Source organism: Emydura macquarii, unplaced genomic scaffold, assembly GCF_026122565.2.
Source record: "Emydura macquarii macquarii isolate MOO-44397 ecotype Brisbane River unplaced genomic scaffold, CSIRO-AGI_Emac_v2 contig_968, whole genome shotgun sequence".
In the NCBI taxonomy this organism is placed as follows: Eukaryota; Metazoa; Chordata; order Testudines; family Chelidae; genus Emydura; species Emydura macquarii.
In genome coordinates, this window is record NW_027131105.1 from 4,791,574 (window position 1) to 4,812,165 (window position 20,592).

Below are 20,592 nucleotides of genomic sequence, written 5' to 3' on the forward strand. Positions count from 1 at the left end.
GCACCCTGGAGTCCTAACCCCAGCCACCCCCTTCTAAACCACTAGACCCCACCCCCTCCCAGAACTGGGATGGGATCCAGGAGTTCTGACTCCAGGTCCCTCTGCAGAAGAACAGGACTGTGGCAGGGGCAGACCAGTAGGTTGTCAGGGTTTTAGCTTTGAGCAGGAGGTCCCCATGGCCCAAAGCATCATTGTTTGGCTTGAGCAGGCTGCTCATTACTAGATGCCCAGCCACTGTCTAGTGGCATTGAGCGCAGCACAATGGGTCTCCCTCCCGAACGCCAGTGAGCACTGACAGCCCCAGCCAGGCATGACATGGACGGGATGTGTGCGCTAACCTAACCTGCATTGTTCTCATGCAATTACCGCCACTGCCATAGAGACATAGGCAGGCTGTGCTCCCAGCTTGTCCCTGGGGCCCTGAGCTATCTGGGGAAATATGGGGCCTGTAATTGGCTTCACAGCAGTGCAGTCGTGGAGCCTGGATGGTTTGTTACCCTGCCTGGAAATACAGGTCGTGCCCACCCTGCTTTTCCTGGAAGATTCTAATGCCAGGGCGTGAGCTAACTGAGAGGCAGCGTGGTCCAGTGGGTAAGGCACTGCCTGGGGACTCAGGACACTTGTGTTCTATTCCGCACTCTGCTATTGACCTGCTGTGTAACGTCCGTCAAGCCTCTTTCCCCCTCGGGACCTCTGTTTCCCCTCCCATCCTTTGTCTGTTTAGAGTATGAGCCCTTGTGGGCAGGGCCTGTGTCTGTGCAGTGCCTGGTGTGACATGGCCATGATCTTAGACCCAGCTTTGCCTGGCAGCCAGGACTCCTGGGTTTTATTCCAGGCTGTAGAAGGGTAGCTGGGCTAGTGGTTAGAGCAGAGGGCAGGGGTCCAGGACTCCTTGGTTCTCACTCCAACTCTGAGAGGGGAGTTGGGTCTTGTGGGTTACAGTGGGTGTGGGGCTGGGAGCCAGGATTCCTGGGTTCTATGCCTGGGTCTGGGAGAGGAGTGGGCTCTAGCAGTTAAAGAACAGCCCCTTTATGGGTCTGGAGTTCCAGCCCTCCCCTAGTCACTGCTCATCTCAGAATCGGCAGCTTGAGGGTTTGGATGCTCCTTGGTCTCTCTTGCTCCTGTCCACCAGGCTCAGTCCAATGCTAAACCCTTTTGCCCTGGCTGATGGGGATGGTGAGTGGGTCAGGAGTAGGCAGTGCAGGGGGTGGGCACGCAGTGGAGCTCAGGGGGAGCTGAGCGGTTGGTCGTCGCGGCCCACATGAGTACAGGCCGGGCTTCCCTTGTGGGTGGGAGCAGGGAGCAGTCAAGGGACCTGCTCTGAGCCCTGCGAGGGATTGGCTCTGTGGGCAGGGCGGGGGGCAGCGAGAGCCTGAGGACAACCATTGAGCCCCAGGGCAGGGCTATCTGCCGCTGCGCCCCAAGGACGGATGTGGCCTTTTGGTTCCGTGGGTGCACTGTACTACAGGGCTGAGGGGGCACAGCCGTCTGCAGCAGCCCCTCTTGCCCTGCACTGCAACCCGAATACCGGCCCGGTGAGGAGGAGAGGGCCCAGGGAAGGGGCTAATGGTGGGGGCTGGAGAGTGAGCCTGCCCTGCGCTGTCCTGCAGGGCTGGGCTCTGAGCACTGCAGCCTGGTGCGTGGGATCGCAACACCCCTCACTCAAGTTTGGCCTGGCTGCCTCTCTGTCATGGGGCTTCCACCCCTCCCGCCCGATTGCCTCAGTCCATGTGACGGGCGACCAAGGAGAGACCATTTGCCTTTGGTAGGTCCCAAGATGGTGGTGGAGGTGGGAGTCCGGCCCTGAGGAGGAACATGGCTGCAGTCCCCATGCCCAGGAGCATGTGGGCGAGAGCCATTGTGGGGTGCGCTGCCCTGCGTGCCAGGGGGCTGGATTGCACTGGGAGTGTGGGCTCACCCTGCTGGAGGGAGGGAGGGGGCGCTCATTGCCAGCCTGGGGTTCTGAGGGTTTATGCCAGATGCAGACTCTCCCCTGGAGTGCTGCAGGGAGACTCACATTGCTGCCTCTTTGCTTTCAGGTTCTTGGGGGACGCACAGGCCATGCTGTAGCTCAGCACGGGAGTTGGCAGACACAGCCCTGGCCTCACAGGTGGGTACGCAGCCCCCCAGGGCTGAGGACTAGGATGCAAGGCCTTTCCCCTCCGAGGGGCGCTGGCTCCAATCTGCAGGGGCACTGGCTGGCAGGGCAGGTGGGAAACCGGCCGGAAAGAGGTCAGAGGATGCTCATGGCTCCCTTGGCCCCCCACAGGTGGATGCAGAGACCCTGCAGTCGGCGCCATGAGCAGCACCCTATCCCCTACGGACTATGACAGCCTGGAGATCCAGCAGCAGTACAACGACATCAACAACCGGTGGGAGCTGGCTGACGAGGACTGGGACAATGAGAACAGCTCAGCCCGCCTATTTGAGCGCTCCCGCATCAAGGCGCTGGCGGGTAAGGGGCACCGCGTGACGTGGGTGCATCCCCCTGGCTTGGGCAGGGGACTGCACTGGCTCTGGAAGGGAATGTGTGATGCATGACATGGCTGTGGCAGGGAATACAGGGCGCAGGCTACGGCTCCAGCAGGGAGTGTGGAGTGCAGGGATCGGTTTGTTCCTGTCTCTGAGACCGGGGAATGGTCTGAATTCCTGTGGCTCCAAAGAGTTGGGTCCAAACAGGGCTTTCTCATGCCATGCAGTCCTGTGCATGCTGGGGGGCTCTGGGCATCCATGGGGAAGCTGCAGGCCAGGCAACCAGAGGGCAGACTCCTGTCCCTGGCATGGAGATGCAGGAGATGCCAGCTGGGCTGTGTGTCCACATTCCCCTTCTCCATCTGACTTGGCCTGCCCTGGGGTGACCATGTGGGGAACAGGCAGTGGGGTTCTGAGATGTCCCCTCTATTCCCCTCTCCCATTTAGCTGGCCCCCAATGCTCCTGTGGAATCCACCCCCCTGCCAAGATCTCAGCCACACATGAGGGCTCCCAGAGCGACCCTGTGAATGGCCACAAGAGAGCAGCACAGGCCTGCAGAGCCAGCAGGTGGCCTTCCCAACCCAGCCCCCCTGCACGCAGCTGCAGTGGGAGTGGGAAATCCAGGTGGGGAGTTGTGGGGCAGCACAGGATAAAGGCATTGCACAGGGGCAGACTGATCCCCCTGAGACTCAACCCCAGAGCTCCGAAGCATCTGTCTGTCCATCCTTCGCCATACACACCCCACTGACTGTCTGCCTGCCCCCCCCCCCCCGCCCCCAAGCAGCAAAACCAAACCAGTTTAACCACGTTCCAGCCTGATAGTTCCCATAGCAACGCTGGCCTGGCAGTCACCTGACACCAGGGAGGGGCTGAACTAGGCTTCCCTCCCCTCCCCGTCGGGGATCCTCCCTTCCCAGCACAGCCCAGCCCCACTGTCCCTCCCTGTCCCGGGGATCCTCCCTCCCCAGACCAGCCCTGCCCTGCTGTCCCTCCCTGTCCCGGGGATCCTCCCTCCCCAGTGCAGGCGCAGCCCAGCCCCACTGTCCAAGGGATCCTCTCTCCCTCCCCAGCCCTGCCCCACTGTCCCTCCCTGTCCCATGGATCTTCCTGTCTGGCCCCTCCTCTCATGGGGATCCTCCTTCCCTGCAGCCCAGCCCCACTCTCCCTCCCTATCCCCTGCCCAGGGCAGCCCAGCCCTGGTGTCCCTCCCCTTTCAGGGATCCTCCCTCCACAGCACAGCCCAGCCCTGCTGTCCCCTCCCATCCCAAGGATCCTCACCTTCCTTCCTTTCTGCAGCCCCTGGCCCTGCCAATAGATCTGCCATTAGAGGTCAGAGCTGGGGGCATCAGCAAGGAAACTGGGGCTGATAAACCCTCCCCTACCCCATCCCCCTTGCACAGTACAGCCCGAAGGGACTGTCCCCTCTCTGCTCCGTGGGCCTCTGGAATTGAGGGCTGCTAGGGGGAGTCTTCCCCCAGCCCTGCCCCTGCCCAGGTGGCTCTTAGTCACACTGGTCCTGTTGGGTAGGTGTGGGGAGGAACAGGGCTGGGTCTGATCTTGGTGGGCACCCAAGGCCAAGGCAGGACAGTAAACACCTCCCCACACACACTTCACAGGCCAAACAGACCAGTGCTTCAGGAGTAAACAGGGAGCTGGGACAGCGGGGCCTGGGTAGCTCATGGATGGACAAAGTCCAGTTGGCCAGGAGTCAGGAGAGATAATACAGCTAAAGCACATGTGAGTTGTGTGGGGTGGATGATCCCAGGGGCTGGGAGCCAGGGGGCACCGGGACAGAGAGGTACTGGGTGGGGAGGGCAGGAGAAGAGCCAGTGGGATGAGAATGAGGCTGCAAAGCTGAGAGACACAGTGTAGTCTTGTGGGTAAAGCCCTGGGCTTGGTGTCTGGGTGCAGTCCTGGGGGCTAGCCCAGCTCTGTGAGGGAAATAGGGTCCAGTGTATTAGAGTAGGGGAGCTGGGAGCCAGGATTCCTGGGTTCTATACCCAGCTCTGCCACTAACCTTGGGTAAGTCCCTTCCCCTCTCCGTGCCTTTGTTTTCCTTCCTCTCCTTTATCTGTTTAGAGTGGGAGCTCCTGGGACGGCACCCGTCTCTCTGTGTGAGTCCGTGCAATGCCCTGAGTGATCAGGCCAGTCTCGGCCAGGGTCTCTTAGTGTGAGAGATAGTAATGCCATCCCCAACCCACTCCATCCCATACTTGGTCCTGACACCAAAACTCTTATCCCTGCCATTTCTTTCCCAGAAGGAGGCGCTGTCTGCTGAAATAGCAGGAGCATGGCAGCTGCTAGTGCACTGCTCCTGTAACCAGCCTTCACTGGGAAGGAGCTGTAAAGCCACGTATGGTAGCATGCAGACCCCGGCTGAGATTGGGGTCCCCATCATGCTGGGTGCCATGCAGACACAGTCCTTGCCTCAAGGAGCTCACCGTCTAAACCCATTTTACAGATGGAGGAAACTGAGACCCAGAAAGATTTTGTGGCAGAGCTAGGAATTGACCCTAGCTCTCTAGTGTCACAAGCCAGCGCCCTGACCACCAGGACCACAGTGGTTTTGCGGGACTGGCATGTGGCAGTGCGGTGAGATACCTACTTACTTACGAAATCCTGTTGTACAAATTTGGCTTGGCAGAGCCCCGGGAGTGGGCAGTGGGGCCTGCCGAGAGGATCAGGGTCTCTTGGCCAGGCCAGGATGGAGGCTGAGGAAATGCAGCTAACATTTAATGACCTGAGACCAGCATGGAGGAGTCACAGTGAGACAGGGAACCTCTAAGCCCTGGTGGGGGGCAGGTAGTGAGACAAGGGCTTGCAGAGGGGCACAGCATAGTGAAGGGCAGGGCCAGCATCCAGACGCCTCTCTCCATACAGTGGTGGAGGTATGGGAGAATGAAGCACATGGAGATCACCCCGATGGACCTGATCCCACCCACTGGGGAGGGGTGGGAGCTCCAGAGCTGGGCCTGCCTGAATCCAGGCGGAACAAAGCCCAGGGCTGTGTACAATAGGGTGTAAATCCTGTGTTGTCAGGGCAATGTGCTACATGAGCTAATGGGCTTTATCCATGGCCCTGGCTCTAACGGGGGCTAAGCTGCAGGGGACCCGGCTCAGAGCCTGCCTTTCTCCACCCATGCAAATACCTTCTCCTGGCCCTGAGTATGCTCCCCTCCCTCCCCAGGAACCGCTCCTGCTGCCCTAGTGCCCAGCAGAGTGCAGCACGACTCTGCCTGCATCCTCTAGGGCTCAGTGCAGGGAGCAGGAGTCAGAGTCCAGGTGGAGAGGGGAGGGGAACCTCTTGTTATTATTTGTATTGCTCCCGCACCTAGACACCTGCACTAAGATCCGGGCTCCCTTGTGTCAGGCTCTGCTCAGATAAACACTCCCTGCTCCATTGCTCTAACCCCCTAGGCCCTCTCCCAGAGCCCGGAGTAGAACCTAGGAGTTCTGGCTCCAGTGTAATGCCCTATGCACTGAATCACTGCCACCTTTCCACTTGCATCGCCCTGGCCTGATCCCAGCGCCGGGATTTGTCCGCTCAGGCCTCTAATGCTGGAGCTGTTGCTCCCCTGGGCAGACTGCCTGCCTACCCGCGCGCGGGCGCACACACACACACACACACACCTTTCACAATAGAGCGGCCCAACCTGTTTTTATGTAAATTGCCCAGGGCCGCCCTCCTATCCTGGCTGGGAGGAGGGTGACTCGCCTTCTGCACACTCAGCGCTGAGCTGATTCCCCCAGCACCTGGGCCCAGCTGTGCCTGCCAGCCTCCGCTCCCCTAGGGAGAGATCGGTGCCTTCCCCCCAACTCCTCCCCAGGATGTTCCAGCATGAGCCGGGGCAGATGGAGGTGCCCTGTGCCCCTCCATCGCCTATGCTCTCCCCTGCTGCCTTCATCAATGCTGCGCAGTACTCCAATGTGCTGGAGGGCCGGTTCAAGCAGCTGCAAGGTAAGATCATGGGGGGCAGCGCACCCAGCAGTCTGGGGCTAAGGAGCACTGGGTGTTGTCCATGGGCCTGGCCAGCTCCCCTTGGGCGGGGCTGATCCAGGGAGGGACCGCAATAGGCCAGAAGTTGAGGGGGTCAGGCACCCCCAAACCTCCCAGCTTTATCCTGCTCGAGCAGCCACATCAAAGACCCTGAGCCTTAATCTCTGAGGTGCTGCTGGGAATTAGCTTCCCGCTTCGCAGGGATTTACAGGGGGAAAGCGGCCGCATGTTTGAGATTCTTTTGCGCCTGCCCTGTTCTCTTCAGTGATACCCCCTTGCTCGCTATAGGGGTCTCCAAGCCCCCCTCGCTGTTGGAAGTTCTAAGCTGCACCAGCAGTTCCTGTTTTTTTCCCTTTCAATCTGGATTGAGGCATGCTGGCAGACAGTGACGGCTTGTGCCCCTGTGAGGGTCACACGCTGGGGACAGGGGATCAGGCACTGCACCCCAGATCTGCCACTGAACTCCAGCACTTCCCTCCTTGTCACCCCTAAACTCTATCCGGGCACTTCCTCTCAAACTGTCACCCCAAATCTCTCGACCCCCCAAATATCCAGCCAACTTCACTCCCAAGCCCCACTGACCGCCAACTAGCACTCCCAAACTCCATCCTTTTTTGCCGTCGTCCCAAAACTCCACTGACCCCACTGTTACCACAAACTCTGACCCCCTCACCTATTGCCCCAGAAGCCACCTAAACCTTCTGCCCAAACTGCACCCAGCCCCCCTGAAACCAGCACCCCAAACTGCAAACAACTCCCAAATGTAACTAACTCCACCAGCCTTTCCACCCAGTTCCCTCTCCCGCCATCCAAAACCAGTGCCTCTGTATGCCCGCTGATCCCCCCCCAGTCCTTCCCCCTAAATTCCATCTGCCCCTGAGCCTCTTGCTTCAGTCGTCTGTGGTGCCACACGCTGGGGCGTCTTCCCTCTGGACACATGCAGGTGAGAGGTCCAGAGGGGCCATGTGGCTTGGGACTGGGGCAGTACTCACTCTTTTGTACAAGGGGCCAGTTGCCGTGGGGCTGGCTTTGGATTCCTGTGTCTGGGGAGGTTATGCAGGGGGTCGAGGGCTTGGGATGCGTAGCTGCAATCTGGGCCTAGCAGATTAGTTACTGTGTGGGTCTTATGTTGTATTGTGCTTCAGGATGTCCTGGAGACCAGACGCCAGGACTCCTGGGTTCATCCCCAGCTCAGGGAGGGGAGTGGGGTCTAGTGGGTTAGAGGAGGAGAGCTGGGAACCAGGACTAGATACCTGGCTGTGCTACTGCTCTGCTATGTGACCTCAGGTGAGTCCTTTCCCCGCCTGGTGCCTCAGTTTCCCCTTCTATAATGGGAAACAGTGACGCTGCAACCTGCGCCCATGGCAGGCTGTGAGGCTTGGATCATTGATGTCTCTAGAGTGCAGTGGGGTAGTGCTCTCTCTGGAAATTCATACTGCCCCTATTGCCCACCTACGGGTCCGCTTCAGAGCAGAGGTGGCTGGGCTACCACACCCAGGGTTGGCTCTGTTTTACAGAAACCGCCAGATTGGGAAATGGGAGTCAAGGGGGGACCATATGTCCACACGCTATGGGGGGAGCAGCTGACGTCTTAGGAAGGGCATGGAGTGTGTCCCCAGGCACTATGGTGGCGCCCCCCAACCTGCCCTGCATGGGGCCGAGGATCACGGGCCTTGGCAGAGGCAGCAGGACCAGAAGTGGGTAAATATCAGGCACATGGGAGGCTATGTAAATATCACTCTGGGGACGACAAGGGGCAGTTGGTCCAGCTGGCCTGCGACAGAGCAATGCCAGCCTATCAAGGTGAAACCTTGGAACTGTCCGTCATCCCAAAACAACAATAGGGGAATGGGTCACAGGGTCTTTCTTCTCTAAGGGGCCAGCTCCGATCCAGCCCCACGACGGGGGACTGGCTGGCTCAGCGGGGCAGAGAACAGAACATTTGGCTTTTCCCTTCTTGGAGGGCGCTGGCTCTGATCTGGCCAGATCAGTCCGGGTTGCCCCCATCACTTGCTTGTTAATAGCAGGTATGGAATGAGCTGTGTTTGCCGCTGGCCAAGTTCATTGTCCCAAGGAACAATGACAACAGCTGGCTGGGCTGGGCCGGCTGCTCTCTGGGGCCTGGGCACCCCGGGGGTGGCCGTGGTCTGCTCTGAGGGGTGCAGGAACCCTGTGGGAGGGAGTATGACAGGCTGTGCTGGCGGGTCCGTGTCCGGGGAGGCAGTGGGAGAGCAGAGGGGATGTGTAGTGCACGGAGCAGAAGGAGGAAATCTGGGCTTCCTGCCCTGACCATCTCTTAGTGCCATGTGGGTCACCTTGCCCCCACCTGCATCCATAGCAGGGACAGCAACAGCTGTGTTTCTGTGGCAAAGCCCATGGCACATGGGAATTGGAGGATGTTCTTCACAAGAGGGGGCAGCAGCTGGGCATGGGTGGGGCTGTCGGGCTTTGCTGACAGGGGCTGGGTGAGAGCTTCTGGAGGGGGGTTCTGGCAGCGGTGTTGGAGTGGCACTCCTGGTAGGTGGTAGGTGGTTGGATGGGGGGATCCTGGCAGGTGTTGGGTGGGTGCCTCTATGGGCTCCCTGGGTGGGGGAGCCCATTGGATCTGTGGGTGGAGACCCCCAGGCGGTGCTGGCAGGGAATTGTCAAGCAGGGTCAGATGGGGGCCTTGGTGGTCAGAACAAGATGGAGCTGGGAGGGATGCAGGGGGGCAAGAAGCACTGACGAGGCCATGGGGCCTGCAATCCCTGTGGCCACGCACCTTTGGGATTCAGGCCCCAGCTAGACCTTCACCGCCCAAGTTCCCCTCCTCAGGGTCCAGCCAGCCCTGACAGGCTGCTGGGGAGGGTACATTGCCCTATGCAGGCGGCTCCTGGGAGCTGATGAACCTCTTGTGCACCTAGCCCCATCTGCAGCCAGGAGATCCCACAGGCCGGGGCTGCAGTCAGCATTGTTGGGGTTCAGGGTTTGGAGCAGAGGAATGAATGGGGGGAAGGGACTGGGCTCAGAGGCCAAGTTGGGACTAGAACCCAGGAGTCCTGACACCCAGACCCCCTCATCTAACCAGTCTAGTGTGCCCCCCGTCTATGAGTGGGGGACTCAGACTGGTGCTCTCTCCCAGAGTGCTTTCTCAGAGCCTCCCCCACAGCCTCCCACCTGAGACACCTGTTGTTTGGGCAGGTACAGCCCAGATCACACATGCAAATAGGCTGAGAGATATGAGCTGCAGCTGGAGGAGGTGGGGTGGTTGCCTAAACTCTTGGGTTCTCTCCCCAGCTCTGGGAGGGGAGAGGGGCTCATGGTTATAGTCGGGGGGAGGGGAAGAGGGAGCCAGAACTCCTGGGGTGTATTACTAGCTCTGGGAGGGGAGAGAGATCTAATGGTCATAGATGGGGAGAAGAGTAGTCAGGACTCCTGGGTTCTGTTCCAGGCTCTGCCCTGACTCACCTGAGTGCCATGAGGGCAAGTCCCTTCCCTGAACCATTGCTTGGTTTCCCCTTTGTACTGGAGTCATTATCGTGGTCCTGCCTCTGGGTAGCATTTGTAAGGTGTTTTGTGTCCTGAGATCTGGTCTCTGGCTGTGCCAAAGGGAAAACGTCTCCATCCCTCACCCTCCTCACCACCCAGCAACTATGAGGAGACACCCCCTCCTCCAATTACTGACGCTGTCTTTCCCCCACCCCAAATTATCTCACAGTCAGTCCTGAGCCTTCCCCAGGCTGTGCCCACAGCCGGGATCCCCCACTCCTCTTCCTACGGATTCCCACCAGGCTCCGTCTGCACGAGGCACTGTTTGCAGGGCCCAGGTTTTCTTATTTCCAAGACCCGGCCCCCAGTACGGAGCAGCCCCGGACTCCAGCCCGGAAGCCGGCAGGGAAGGATGGGGCATGGCCCAGAGCGGGAGTTCACAGCTCTTTACAGACAAACCTCGCAGCAGGAGAAACAGGCGTAGAGAGGGGAAGGGGCTCCCCTGAGGCCACCCAGCCAGTCTTGGGCAGGACCAGAAATAGATCCCAGGAATCCAAACTCCTTCCCTGCCTGCTCTAACCCAACTAGACCCCACTACCCTCCCAGAGCTGGGGATACAACTCAGGAGTCCCTCCTCAACAATGCAGTGGGCTTCCCTTCAGCCAGCCTCTCCCAATCCCCTGCCAACCAAGCAGTTCCAGGTGCAATGACCCAATGCTTTACCCAGAGCTTGTGGGGTGAGGGGGTGGGAAAAGGCAGCTGACGCCTGCCCTAGGGAAAGGTCCTTCCCACGCCACTCCAGATCCCCCCATTTTCCCTTTTCTGGAGTTTTTCACTGGAAATTAAATTTAAAAAAAAACAGTGAATGTGGTGCTAGGAGGAGGGAGTTCCTGGTGGATTTCCCCCACTGTTCTCCAAGCCAGGCCAAGGCCGGGGGAAAGCAGGGAAGCTCCTACCCTACGTGCGTTGCTGTGTGTCTGTGTGAGCTACTGGCTGTCACTCCTATGCTGGGAATGGGAGCGCTTGGCTCCTGGCTTTGAACATGCGGCTTCAAACAAGAGACGCCGGCATCTGCTTCCAACTTGGGTGTGGGGAGGGGGGGCTCTGGCATCTGCCAGAACCCAGGGAGATAAACTGGCATCCCACAGGCAGGCTCTGCCCACAGTGCCCAGCAATGGCACAGGATTAACCACTAAGGGGTTCTCAGAGGCAACACAGAGAGAGGGGGCAGCCTGTGCAGCGGTGGTTCAGGATTGAGAGGCATCAGCAGAGCTGAGGGCTGCAGACTGGGACTGAGGGTCATTGGCAGAGCTGGGGCGCTGTGAGTTGGGAATGAGGGACAGAGGGCATGGGGAAGGCAGGAGACCGGGTGGGGTGGGGGCTGGCGTGAGGACTGGCAGTAGGTCTGACCTGTTACACAAGGGCCTGACAGAAGCAGCTGCTGACAAGTCAGGGCTGGAACCTGCATCCAAACAAACGAGACTGATGAGACGCCTGCGGGGGGTCTGAGGGTTGCTCAGATTAGGGCAGCAACATAGTGGGGGGGAGCGCATGTGCACGCACCCCCCGGCCCCTCCTGGTCCCCAGAACCGACCCACCAGGACGCACTGCCACTCACCCTTGCACAAACACTCTCTCCACTCGCCCCAGGGCACGACCCCCCCCCCCCCCCGGCCAGTGCAGTCAGACACGCTGGAGGGAGCTGGGCTTGGCTGGGCTGCCCAGGGCTGGGTCCATGTTTGCTCAGAGCGCAGCAGCCCTGACAAGGAGTCATCAGACAACATGGTGGGGGTGGGGGGAATGTGCAGTTCAGGGACAGACAGAGAGACACACCCCTCCAAGGAGACTGTGAATGCACCTAACCCATTGGTAAATACAGCCAACAAGGACTCTGTCTGACTGGCTCTGGGACTGGAGGAGAGTGGTGTCTAGTAGTTAGAGCAGGGGGGCTGGGAGTCAGGACTCCTGGATTCTATCCCCAGCTGTGTCACGGACTGCCTGATTGACCTGCCCAGCTTAGTGCCTCAGTTTCCCTTCCCAGCCTGTGGTGGTAAATAGCTCAGTTAGCATTTGGAGAAGCTCCAATGACTGCTGTTCGCTGGGCAGCCCAAGGGGAGCAGGCTGCTCCAGCCCTGCTCTGCCCGTAGTGGGGAAGCACCTTCTGGAATAGGCAACTCCCACCCTGCCCCGCTGTCCTGATGCCCAGGTGTACTGTGAGGCTGGGGGCTCCTAGTGTCCATTTCTTCCCCCCAGACTGTGGTCTATCACCATCCCATCACTGTGGCCATTGGAACCTGCTGAGCCAGGCTGCGCAGAGCCACCCACAAACAGGGCCAGGCCTCCCCCTGAACTGCACAGTCCCTATGGAGCCCAGCTGGGGGTGGGAGTCACTGAAATCGCCCTGCTGTCACGCTGCCTCCCTCCCCAGATAGGGCAGCTCCTCCAGGGTTTCCTGGGCCGCAGTCCTCCCCGGCCTGGACCAACTGAAACACCCAGTGTCACATGCCGCAAACAGTCCCTCCCACCCCCGGTCCAGATCTGTGATAGATACAAGAGGGAAAGGGCCCAGCCCCACGGCACCTGCATTTCCTGTTGTTGTTACGTGTATGACGGAGGCTCAGCCAAGATTGGGGTCCCCATCAGGCTAGGTGCTGCACCAAGCCCCCCACTGACATCGGAGCCCCTGGCAGGCCAGGTGCTACACACACCCCTACAGTTGCGATCAGGGTCCCCTCGGGCAGGGCACTGCCTGACATGGTCCCTGTCCTGAAGAGCTCACAGTATAAACAGCCAAAGGGTGGGAGGGGAAACAGCGCACAAAGGGGGGACCGTGGGGCTGGCTGGGAGCTGGTGTCCCCCTAGAGGGGGAAGTTGCCCTATCCCATCCCCCAGCCGAGTCAAGGTGAAGGTATCCAGTTGTGCCTGGCGTGGGATGCCTGCAGGGAACTCTGGCTTGGGGTGGTTCCCTCGCCATCTCCCTGGCTTACATCAGGGCTTGAGGAACAGACAGTATTGTGCCATCCCCAGCTCCTGCCAGGACGACCCGCCCAGCCAGGGCTGTGGATAAACAGGAGCCTTGGGAATCAACATGTGGTTAATGGGAACTGAGTTAGTCACAGGGCGGGGGGGGGGGGGAGCCGGGGGCCTGTCAGCTGAGAAGAGGCTTAGGGTGCTGCTCCCAGAAGCCTCTCATGTCACCTGGGGCTGGGAGGCTGGCAGCTACGCCCTGCGCTGTGCTGCAGGGGGCGCTCTCCCCTTGCAGCCAGTGCTGGCCCAATGCCCCTTACAATCAGACCTACTCCACCCCTGCATGTAGTAGTATCCCGCCCCGGCCCCAGTGTTGTTACAGGGGAGGCAGGTGGTGTGTGTTGTGGTGTTGGTTGTTATTGTAGGGTCTCCTGTGAGCATTGTTGCTGGGCAAACTGGTTTGTGATTGTAGTGTCTCTTGGGAGAACTGGGGCTGTACAGAGATGTTTGTAATTGTAGGGTCTCTTCAGGGTGCTGGGGCTGCAGAGGGCATTTTTTTTATTGTAGGGTCCCTTCAGCAGTGGTGTACGGTGGGTCTCCGGTGCCCAGGGGCCAAGCCTGCATTTGCGCCCCCCCACCGGTCTCACATGCCCCACCCCCCAGGGTGGCACCTGGCACCACCCCTCAGCTGCCCCAGGGAGGGCCCCCACCGCGTACTTACCCACTGCGTGGCACTTGCCTCTCCCGCTCCAGCCTGGCACGAGCTCAGGGGGGGCGGCCTCATCCCCCAGCCAGGGGGTAGCGGTGGGGAGTTCCTGGTCAGTCACGGCTCTCTGCCAGCCCACTTGCCCCTGGGCTCCGTCCAGCCGCCCCTCAGAGCCTCCTGTGCTCCCCCATCCCCCTGATCATCATGAAGGGCTGGCCCGGTGCCCCCCACTAGGCCGCCGCCCGGGGGTCCAGCCCTCCCACCTCTTCAGGGCATGTGGGCTGGACAGGCCAGTTTGTTATTGTAGGGTCTTTTGGGAGTTCTATTGCTGGGTAGACTTGTAGTGTCTCTGGAAAAATGGGGCTGTTCAGGCTGGTTTGTTATTGTAGGGTGTTGGGGGTGCTGGGACTGGGTAGGCCTCTTTGTTATTTTAGGGTCTGTTGGGGCACTGGAGCTGAGCAGGCTGGACTGTTATTGTAGGGTCTCTCAGGAACTCAGGACTGCAAGTGCTGTTTTACTGTAGGGTAGAGCTGACTGGTGTGAGCTGGGTGGGGAAGGGGACAGTGGGGCTGGGGATGCAGTACTGAGCGGCGGGAGTGGACGTGTTGAGTGTTAGGGGGCTGGGCTGGGATTGGATACAGAATTGTAGCTGTCAGTTGGGTTTGGGGTTTGGTCTGGGGAGCCCCCTCACCCTCCGTAGTGGCGTGTTCTGTGCGGAGTAGGGTTAGGGATAGGCACCATGACGCCCTGTTTCTGAGGTGCCCTCCGGTGGCTGCTTCTCTTGTAGATGAGCGCGAGGCCGTGCAGAAGAAAACCTTCACCAAATGGGTGAACTCTCACCTGGCGCGCGTCACCTGCCGCATTGCAGACCTGTACAACGACCTGCGCGACGGGCGCATGCTTATCCGCCTGCTGGAGGTGCTGTCGGGTGAGCAGCTGGTGAGTGTGGGGCTGGGGGCAGGGCACCCTGGGGGGCAAGGCCATGGGCTATGTGTGCTTCTCTACCTCTGCTGGAGGCTTCTTATTCCAGTGGGGTCAGGGCCTGATTCTGATTTAAATTCCTCCGGGGAGACTCTGGAGTCATCTCACTAGGCCCCACTCCCCTTCCAGAGCCAGGACTGAATCCTGACCCGCAGCCTGCCTGCCCCAACCCACTAACCCCACTACCCTCACCTGCAAGAGAAACAGCCACCAGTGCGGCACCTCAGAAACGGGCAGCCATGGTGCCTATTCGCAGTCCTATGGGGTGGGGCGGGGGATCCCCCCGCCAGGATCAACCCAACTGACGCTTACAATTCTGAAGCCAGGAGTCCTGGCTCACTGCACCCCACTTCTCTCCCAGAGCTGAGGTAGAACTCAGGAGTTTTGACTCCCAGCCCCCCTCCGCTGGAACCACTAACCCCTGCTCCCTCTCTGGTCGTCCCCTATCTACGTGCAGACTTGATCCCAAGAGCACCTGCAGCTCCCTGGGCCCAGCACACTTAAGTCATTCTGTGTCTCCCTCTGCCAGACCCGGCTTCTCCTGGTGCTCTGACTCATGGCCTGGCTGTCCCCTAAGCTCAGCACCTGCTCCCAGCATGCAGTGCAGCTCCTTGCCCACACGCCAGGTGCTGGGCTGGGTGGGGCAGGCTGGCTGCATGCCCAGCCCTTCTCAGGTGGTTTTTCTGGTTCGCAAACTGGCCAGGAGCTGGAGCCACCTGGCTGTGTCTGTCTGAGCTGCCCCTGGCCTGCCACCCTGTCTGCAGGGGACCCATCACTCCCTGCGGCCCTGCCCTCGCTGCCACAGGTGCTGCTGTCCAGGTCTGCTCTGCTCTGGGGCCCTGGCTTCCCAGCACCAGGGCGATGGCTCCTGCAGCACCCAGCCCCAGGGGAGGGTGAGGGCAGCCATCACCATGGGAAGGGCAGGCATGGAAATTCCATGCTGTAAAGTGGACTCCACTATGGCCCGGGGCAAGGGGGTAGGGCACTGGTTTCTTTTAACAGTTCTGGGAGGGGAGTGGGGTGTAGAGCAGTGGGCTGAGAGCCAGGATTCCCAGCTTCTATTCCTGGCTTTGGGAAGGGCGGTGTCAGGGGAATCCAACCGAGATCAGCACCCTGGTGTGCTGGGTGCTGCCCAGACACACAGCGAGACATGGGCCTGGCCCTGAAGAGCGCAGTCTGAATAGACACAGGGGGAGAGGGAGAGCAGAAGCACCTAGAGGGGAAGGGACTTGCCCAACGTCCAAGGCAGAGCGGGGAATAGAACCCGGGCGTCCTGACTCCCAGTGCAGCGTGTGACTCCCAGTGCAGCCTCATGCTGTGCTCAGTTAGCCCATCTCCCCCGAGTGCCAGTCTCCTGTGTTGACCCCCACGGCAACTCCAGCTTCGCGCCTGTGTTGGGGACCAAGAGCAGACTGTTCCCGGGGCTGGGATGAGCTGCCTCGTTGGTCTCTGAGCTGTAAGGACCTAGGGCCAAGGCTGCAGCGTGCCCTGGCCTGTGTGGGTGACCCTTTAAACTGGCTTCCCAGCCAGAGCTAGCTGGTGCAGCTGGCCCAGCACCTGCATCGTTGCCTGCTGCGAGCAGTGTGGATGCTGAGCTGACAGTGAGGAGTGCAGGTCAGGGAAGGGAGTCCGGGCAGAGCGGAGGCAGGCGGGGGTGGGGAACGCAAGCTGGGGAGGGATCCCAGCAGTGGGGGAGAAGGATGGTGCGGGGAGCATAGGCTGGGGAGGATACTGAGGAGGGATCCTGGCAGCAGGGGAGGTGGGGGGCATGGGGATCCCCTTCCCTGATGCTCTCGCTTTCCAGCCCAAGCCCACCAAGGGGCGAATGCGGATCCACTGCCTGGAGAACGTGGACAAGGCCCTGCAGTTCCTCAAAGAGCAAAAGGTCCATTTGGAGAACATGGGCTCCCATGACATCGTCGATGGCAACCATCGCCTCACCCTGGGCCTCATCTGGACCATCATCCTCCGCTTCCAGGTACTGGAGCAGCTCGGCCTCTGCTCAGGCCTGCACCCCTTGGCCCCCTCTCTGTCCCCGGACCTGAATTCCTCCATCGCCCCCTCTGCAATCTCAGAGCCCCTCACTCTTTCCCTCTTTCCCTCTCATGGAGAGTCAACCCTGGCGAGAACTGGTGTCCCTGCTGGCATGGTGGAGCCGTCACACCCCCAATAGCTGCAGGTCACTGCCTGATGGTTGCCTATGTTAATGGGGCCACCCTTATGCCAGTGCTCAAGGGGCTGGTTGGGGGCACTTGGATCCTGGTTCAAGTCACCCAGTGAGAAATAGCCCCTCCATCATGTGATGTTAGAAAGACTAGGCCAGGGAGCCCTCTGTGTGCTCAGGGAGCCTGGCGCTGGTGGGACTAACCTGGGACTGCCTCTGTACCCGTCCCCCCAGATCCAGGATATCAGTGTGGAGACTGAGGATAACAAGGAGAAGAAATCGGCCAAGGATGCCCTGCTGCTCTGGTGCCAGATGAAGACGGCAGGGTAAGGGGCAAAGAGAAGCTATCAGGGGTAGAGTATCAGGCCTTTCCTCTCTAGGGGGTGCTGGTTCTGATGCAGCCCCATGGTGGGGGAACTGGCTGGGTCAGGGGGCTGGAGAATGGTACATGGGACCTTTCCCCTATAGAGGGCTCCAGCTCCAACCCCCTCACCACTATGTCTGTATGTTTCAGATACCAGAATGTCAACGTTCATAACTTCACCACCAGCTGGAGGGACGGCCTGGCCTTCAACGCGATCGTCCACAAGCACAGGTCAGTGGGGCCACCTCTGGGTGCGCAGGGGACACCGAGCTCTCAGGGACATGTGGCGTACTGCCATTGCCCTGTAGCATTGGCCTGGGGTGGGGCATTAGGATGGGGTTGAATGGGGTCAGCATGGAGCCCCCAGGCTGACAATCATTATATATCCTTTGTCGTCCCCTGCAGGCCAGACCTTATCGATATCGACACGCTGAAAAAATGCAACGCCCACTACAACCTGCAGAACGCGTTTAACGTAGCAGAGAAGGAGCTGGGGCTGACCAAGCTTCTGGATCCTGAAGGTGGGGCTCTAGGGGAGGGAGGGCTGAGGAGAGCCGGCGTCTCAGTCCCACTGACCCATTCTTGGTATGGAGGAAAATGCCCTTCTCTTTACGTCCGTCCAGGTTGGGGGTCGGGGCCCAGACCCCATCCCTGATATATGGGGAGGGAGGAGTTTGTGGCTGGGAAATGCTCCTGGGGAAAAGCCGTTCCGAGGGAGACAGGCAGGCACAGCAGCCATCCGCTGACCAGGAAATCCAGGCTCCTCTCCCATCCTGCCCAGCAGAGGCTGTCTGTTTCCATGGTACTGTACATTTTGGGAAAATCCAGGCCACTCTCCCATCCGGCACTCATAGACACGAGGGGAGAGGTCATGGCTGGAGTAGCGGCTCCAGGACACCATCAGGTTAATGCCCACCCATAGAACAGAAATTACCCACACTTTCCATTTACCCCACACCAGGGCACCAGGGTGTTGGTTGCCAGGAAGTTCCTGGTGCTGATGTGCCCTCTCTCCCCTGAGCCTCTGCTCCCCAGTGGGGAGGCAATGGGAGATGGGGCTCTTTCACTGACACTCATGCTCTCGCTCCCCAGATGTCAATGTGGATCAGCCAGATGAGAAGTCCATTATCACATATGTGGCCACCTACTACCATTACTTCTCCAAAATGAAAGCCCTGGCTGTGGAGGGAAAGCGCATTGGGAAGGTACCAAGGGCAGAAACAGGGTGTGGGGGGTGCTGTTGCTGCATGGGGTGCACTGGGTGGTGGGTTGGAAGGGTGGGTGGATTGGGTTGGATGGAGCTGAAGAAAGGATGGATTAGATGAATGGATTGGGAGGATGAGTTGATTAGATAAATAGAGTGGGCGAGAGAGTTGATGGGTCAGCCAGCAGCCTTGACCCATGCTGGCCTGATGGTGTTGACCCCTCCCCGCCAGGTGCTGGACTATGCCATTGAGGCTGACAAGCTGATCGAGAAGTACGAGACGCTGGCTTCTGACCTGCTGCAGTGGATCGAGCAGACCATCCTGACCCTCAATGACCGTAAACTGGCCAACTCCCTGAGCGGGGTGCAGAACCAGCTGCAGGCTTTCAACACTTACCGCACTGTCGAGAAGCCCCCCAAGTGAGTCCCGTACCCACCTCTTAGTCGACCCTGGGGCACCACGTGGCAGTCCTGGCACAGCTAACACTGGGAACCCCTGTGACTACATTCAGTCCTGGCCTGGTGCATGCTGCGAGAATCTCTGCTGCTCTCCTCTCCCACCCCAGCTCTGGCGTGAGCAGAGGATTGTGGGTGTTTTGGCCATGGTGCAGTGCACTCGGGGATGCCTGGCTACAGGCAGCCTGGCTAAGCTGGTTACTCAGCTGCCACCTACACATATGGGAAGAGCGCTCGCATCAGGTCCAGCTACCTACACCGTCTGCACTGCCCTCCTAAGTGCAAGAGAGCCATGCTGTGTGTGACCAGCGAGTCTACCCCATTCGAGCCGTGGGGGAGGGATCTTCAATGAACTCATCTCTTCCCAATCTTGGCACCAGCCCCACTGCCCGTTGGATGGCTCAAGGGGGTGGGGAATGGGACCTGGCGCCTTGCCCCTCTAGGGAACGCTGGCTCCCCTCCAACCCCAGGCTGGGCGGACTGGCTGGCTCAGGTTCCCTCCCAGGCCACAGGGGGACTAAAGCATCTGGGGGTCTCCAGCCTGTCTGGGGAGGTTGAGGAAAAGAATGGGGCTGGGTTGAGGGCAGCGTGTGTGGGTTCTCCCTCTGAGGGGGGACATGAGAACAGTTGTTACAAAGAGGAGGGTGAAAAGTCATTGTCATTAACCTCTGAGGATAGGACAAGCAGCAAGGGTGGTTTAGGTTGGACATTAGGAAAAGCTTCCTGTCAGGGTGGTACAGCACTGGAATTAGTGGCCCAGGGAGGCTGTGGAATCTGCGTTGGAGGTTCTGGAGGTTTTTAAGAGCAGGTTAGACACACACCCGTCAGGAATGGCCTAGTTATTACTTAGTCCTGGCTGGAGCGCAGGGGACTGGACTAGACGTCTCGACTTCCATAAGTCTTGGAGTCCGTCTCCTGACTGGAGAGCCTCTGGCATGACATGAGCACCCCCTGGCGGCAGATTGAAGAGAGCCGCAGGCAGGGAAGGGATGTGGATGTGTGTTCTGGGTTCATGTCCTGCTGCCCATGCCCCCTGGGCTCTGTCTGACCGGCCCCTGCTCCTGTTCCCAGGCTCTGTGACCATCCCCCCAGGCATCTGTCTCACCCTTTACCCTACCGCCCCCTCAGGTTCACGGAGAAAGGGAACTTGGAGGTGCTGCTCTTCACCATCCAGAGCAAGATGCGTGCCAACAATCAGAAGGTGTACACACCGCGCGAGGGCAAGCTCATCTCCGATATCAACAAGGTGAGGCAGCAGGGGCGCAAACCTTAGGGCAAAGGCACAGGAGGGGGCGCTTTCCCCTTGCAGCCCGTGCTGGCCCCAGTGCCCCAGTGCAGTGCTGGGGGGCTCTGCTGCTGGAGGTGATATTTTTCAGATGTGACAGAAAACATCTCAGCACTGGGCGAGGGATCCCTGTACAAACAGCCCCCGCCCCAGAGGTGGCTGCATCTCAGCGCCGGGCAAGGGATCCCTGTACAAACAGCCCCCACATCCCACCCCAGAGGTGGCTGCATCTCAGCACCAGGCGAGGGATCCCTGACAGATGGTCATTGGTGCTGTCATTAATTATTGGCCTGCATTAGATGTGGATCCCCTACTGTAATTAACGCCCGCTCCCCCTGCAGGCCTGGGAACGGCTGGAGAAGGCAGAGCATGAGCGGGAGCTGGCGCTGCGCAATGAGCTAATCCGTCAGGAAAAGCTGGAACAGCTGGCAGCACGGTTTGACCGCAAGGCAGCCATGCGGGAGACATGGCTGAGTGAAAACCAGCGCCTGGTGTCCCAGGTGAGTCCCAGCCTAGCAACGGGACCC

At 59.7% G+C, this 20,592-nt stretch overlaps 1 protein-coding gene across 1 annotated transcript in view; it reads left to right on the forward strand.

The window, feature by feature from the left end:
• The first annotated feature begins 2,298 nt into the window (after positions 1-2,298).
• SPTBN2 (spectrin beta, non-erythrocytic 2) overlaps positions 2,299-20,592 on the forward strand; it is a 37,682-nt gene continuing 19,388 nt past the window's right edge. Inside the window, exons 1-10 of the mRNA XM_067543881.1 lie at positions 2,299-2,455; positions 14,399-14,550; positions 16,397-16,570; positions 16,991-17,082; positions 17,271-17,351; positions 17,526-17,641; positions 18,213-18,325; positions 18,557-18,744; positions 19,909-20,026; positions 20,407-20,565. Of these exons, the coding sequence (XP_067399982.1) occupies positions 2,299-2,455; positions 14,399-14,550; positions 16,397-16,570; positions 16,991-17,082; positions 17,271-17,351; positions 17,526-17,641; positions 18,213-18,325; positions 18,557-18,744; positions 19,909-20,026; positions 20,407-20,565 (1,350 nt within the window). The remainder of the gene's footprint in view (positions 2,456-14,398; positions 14,551-16,396; positions 16,571-16,990; positions 17,083-17,270; positions 17,352-17,525; positions 17,642-18,212; positions 18,326-18,556; positions 18,745-19,908; positions 20,027-20,406; positions 20,566-20,592) is intronic.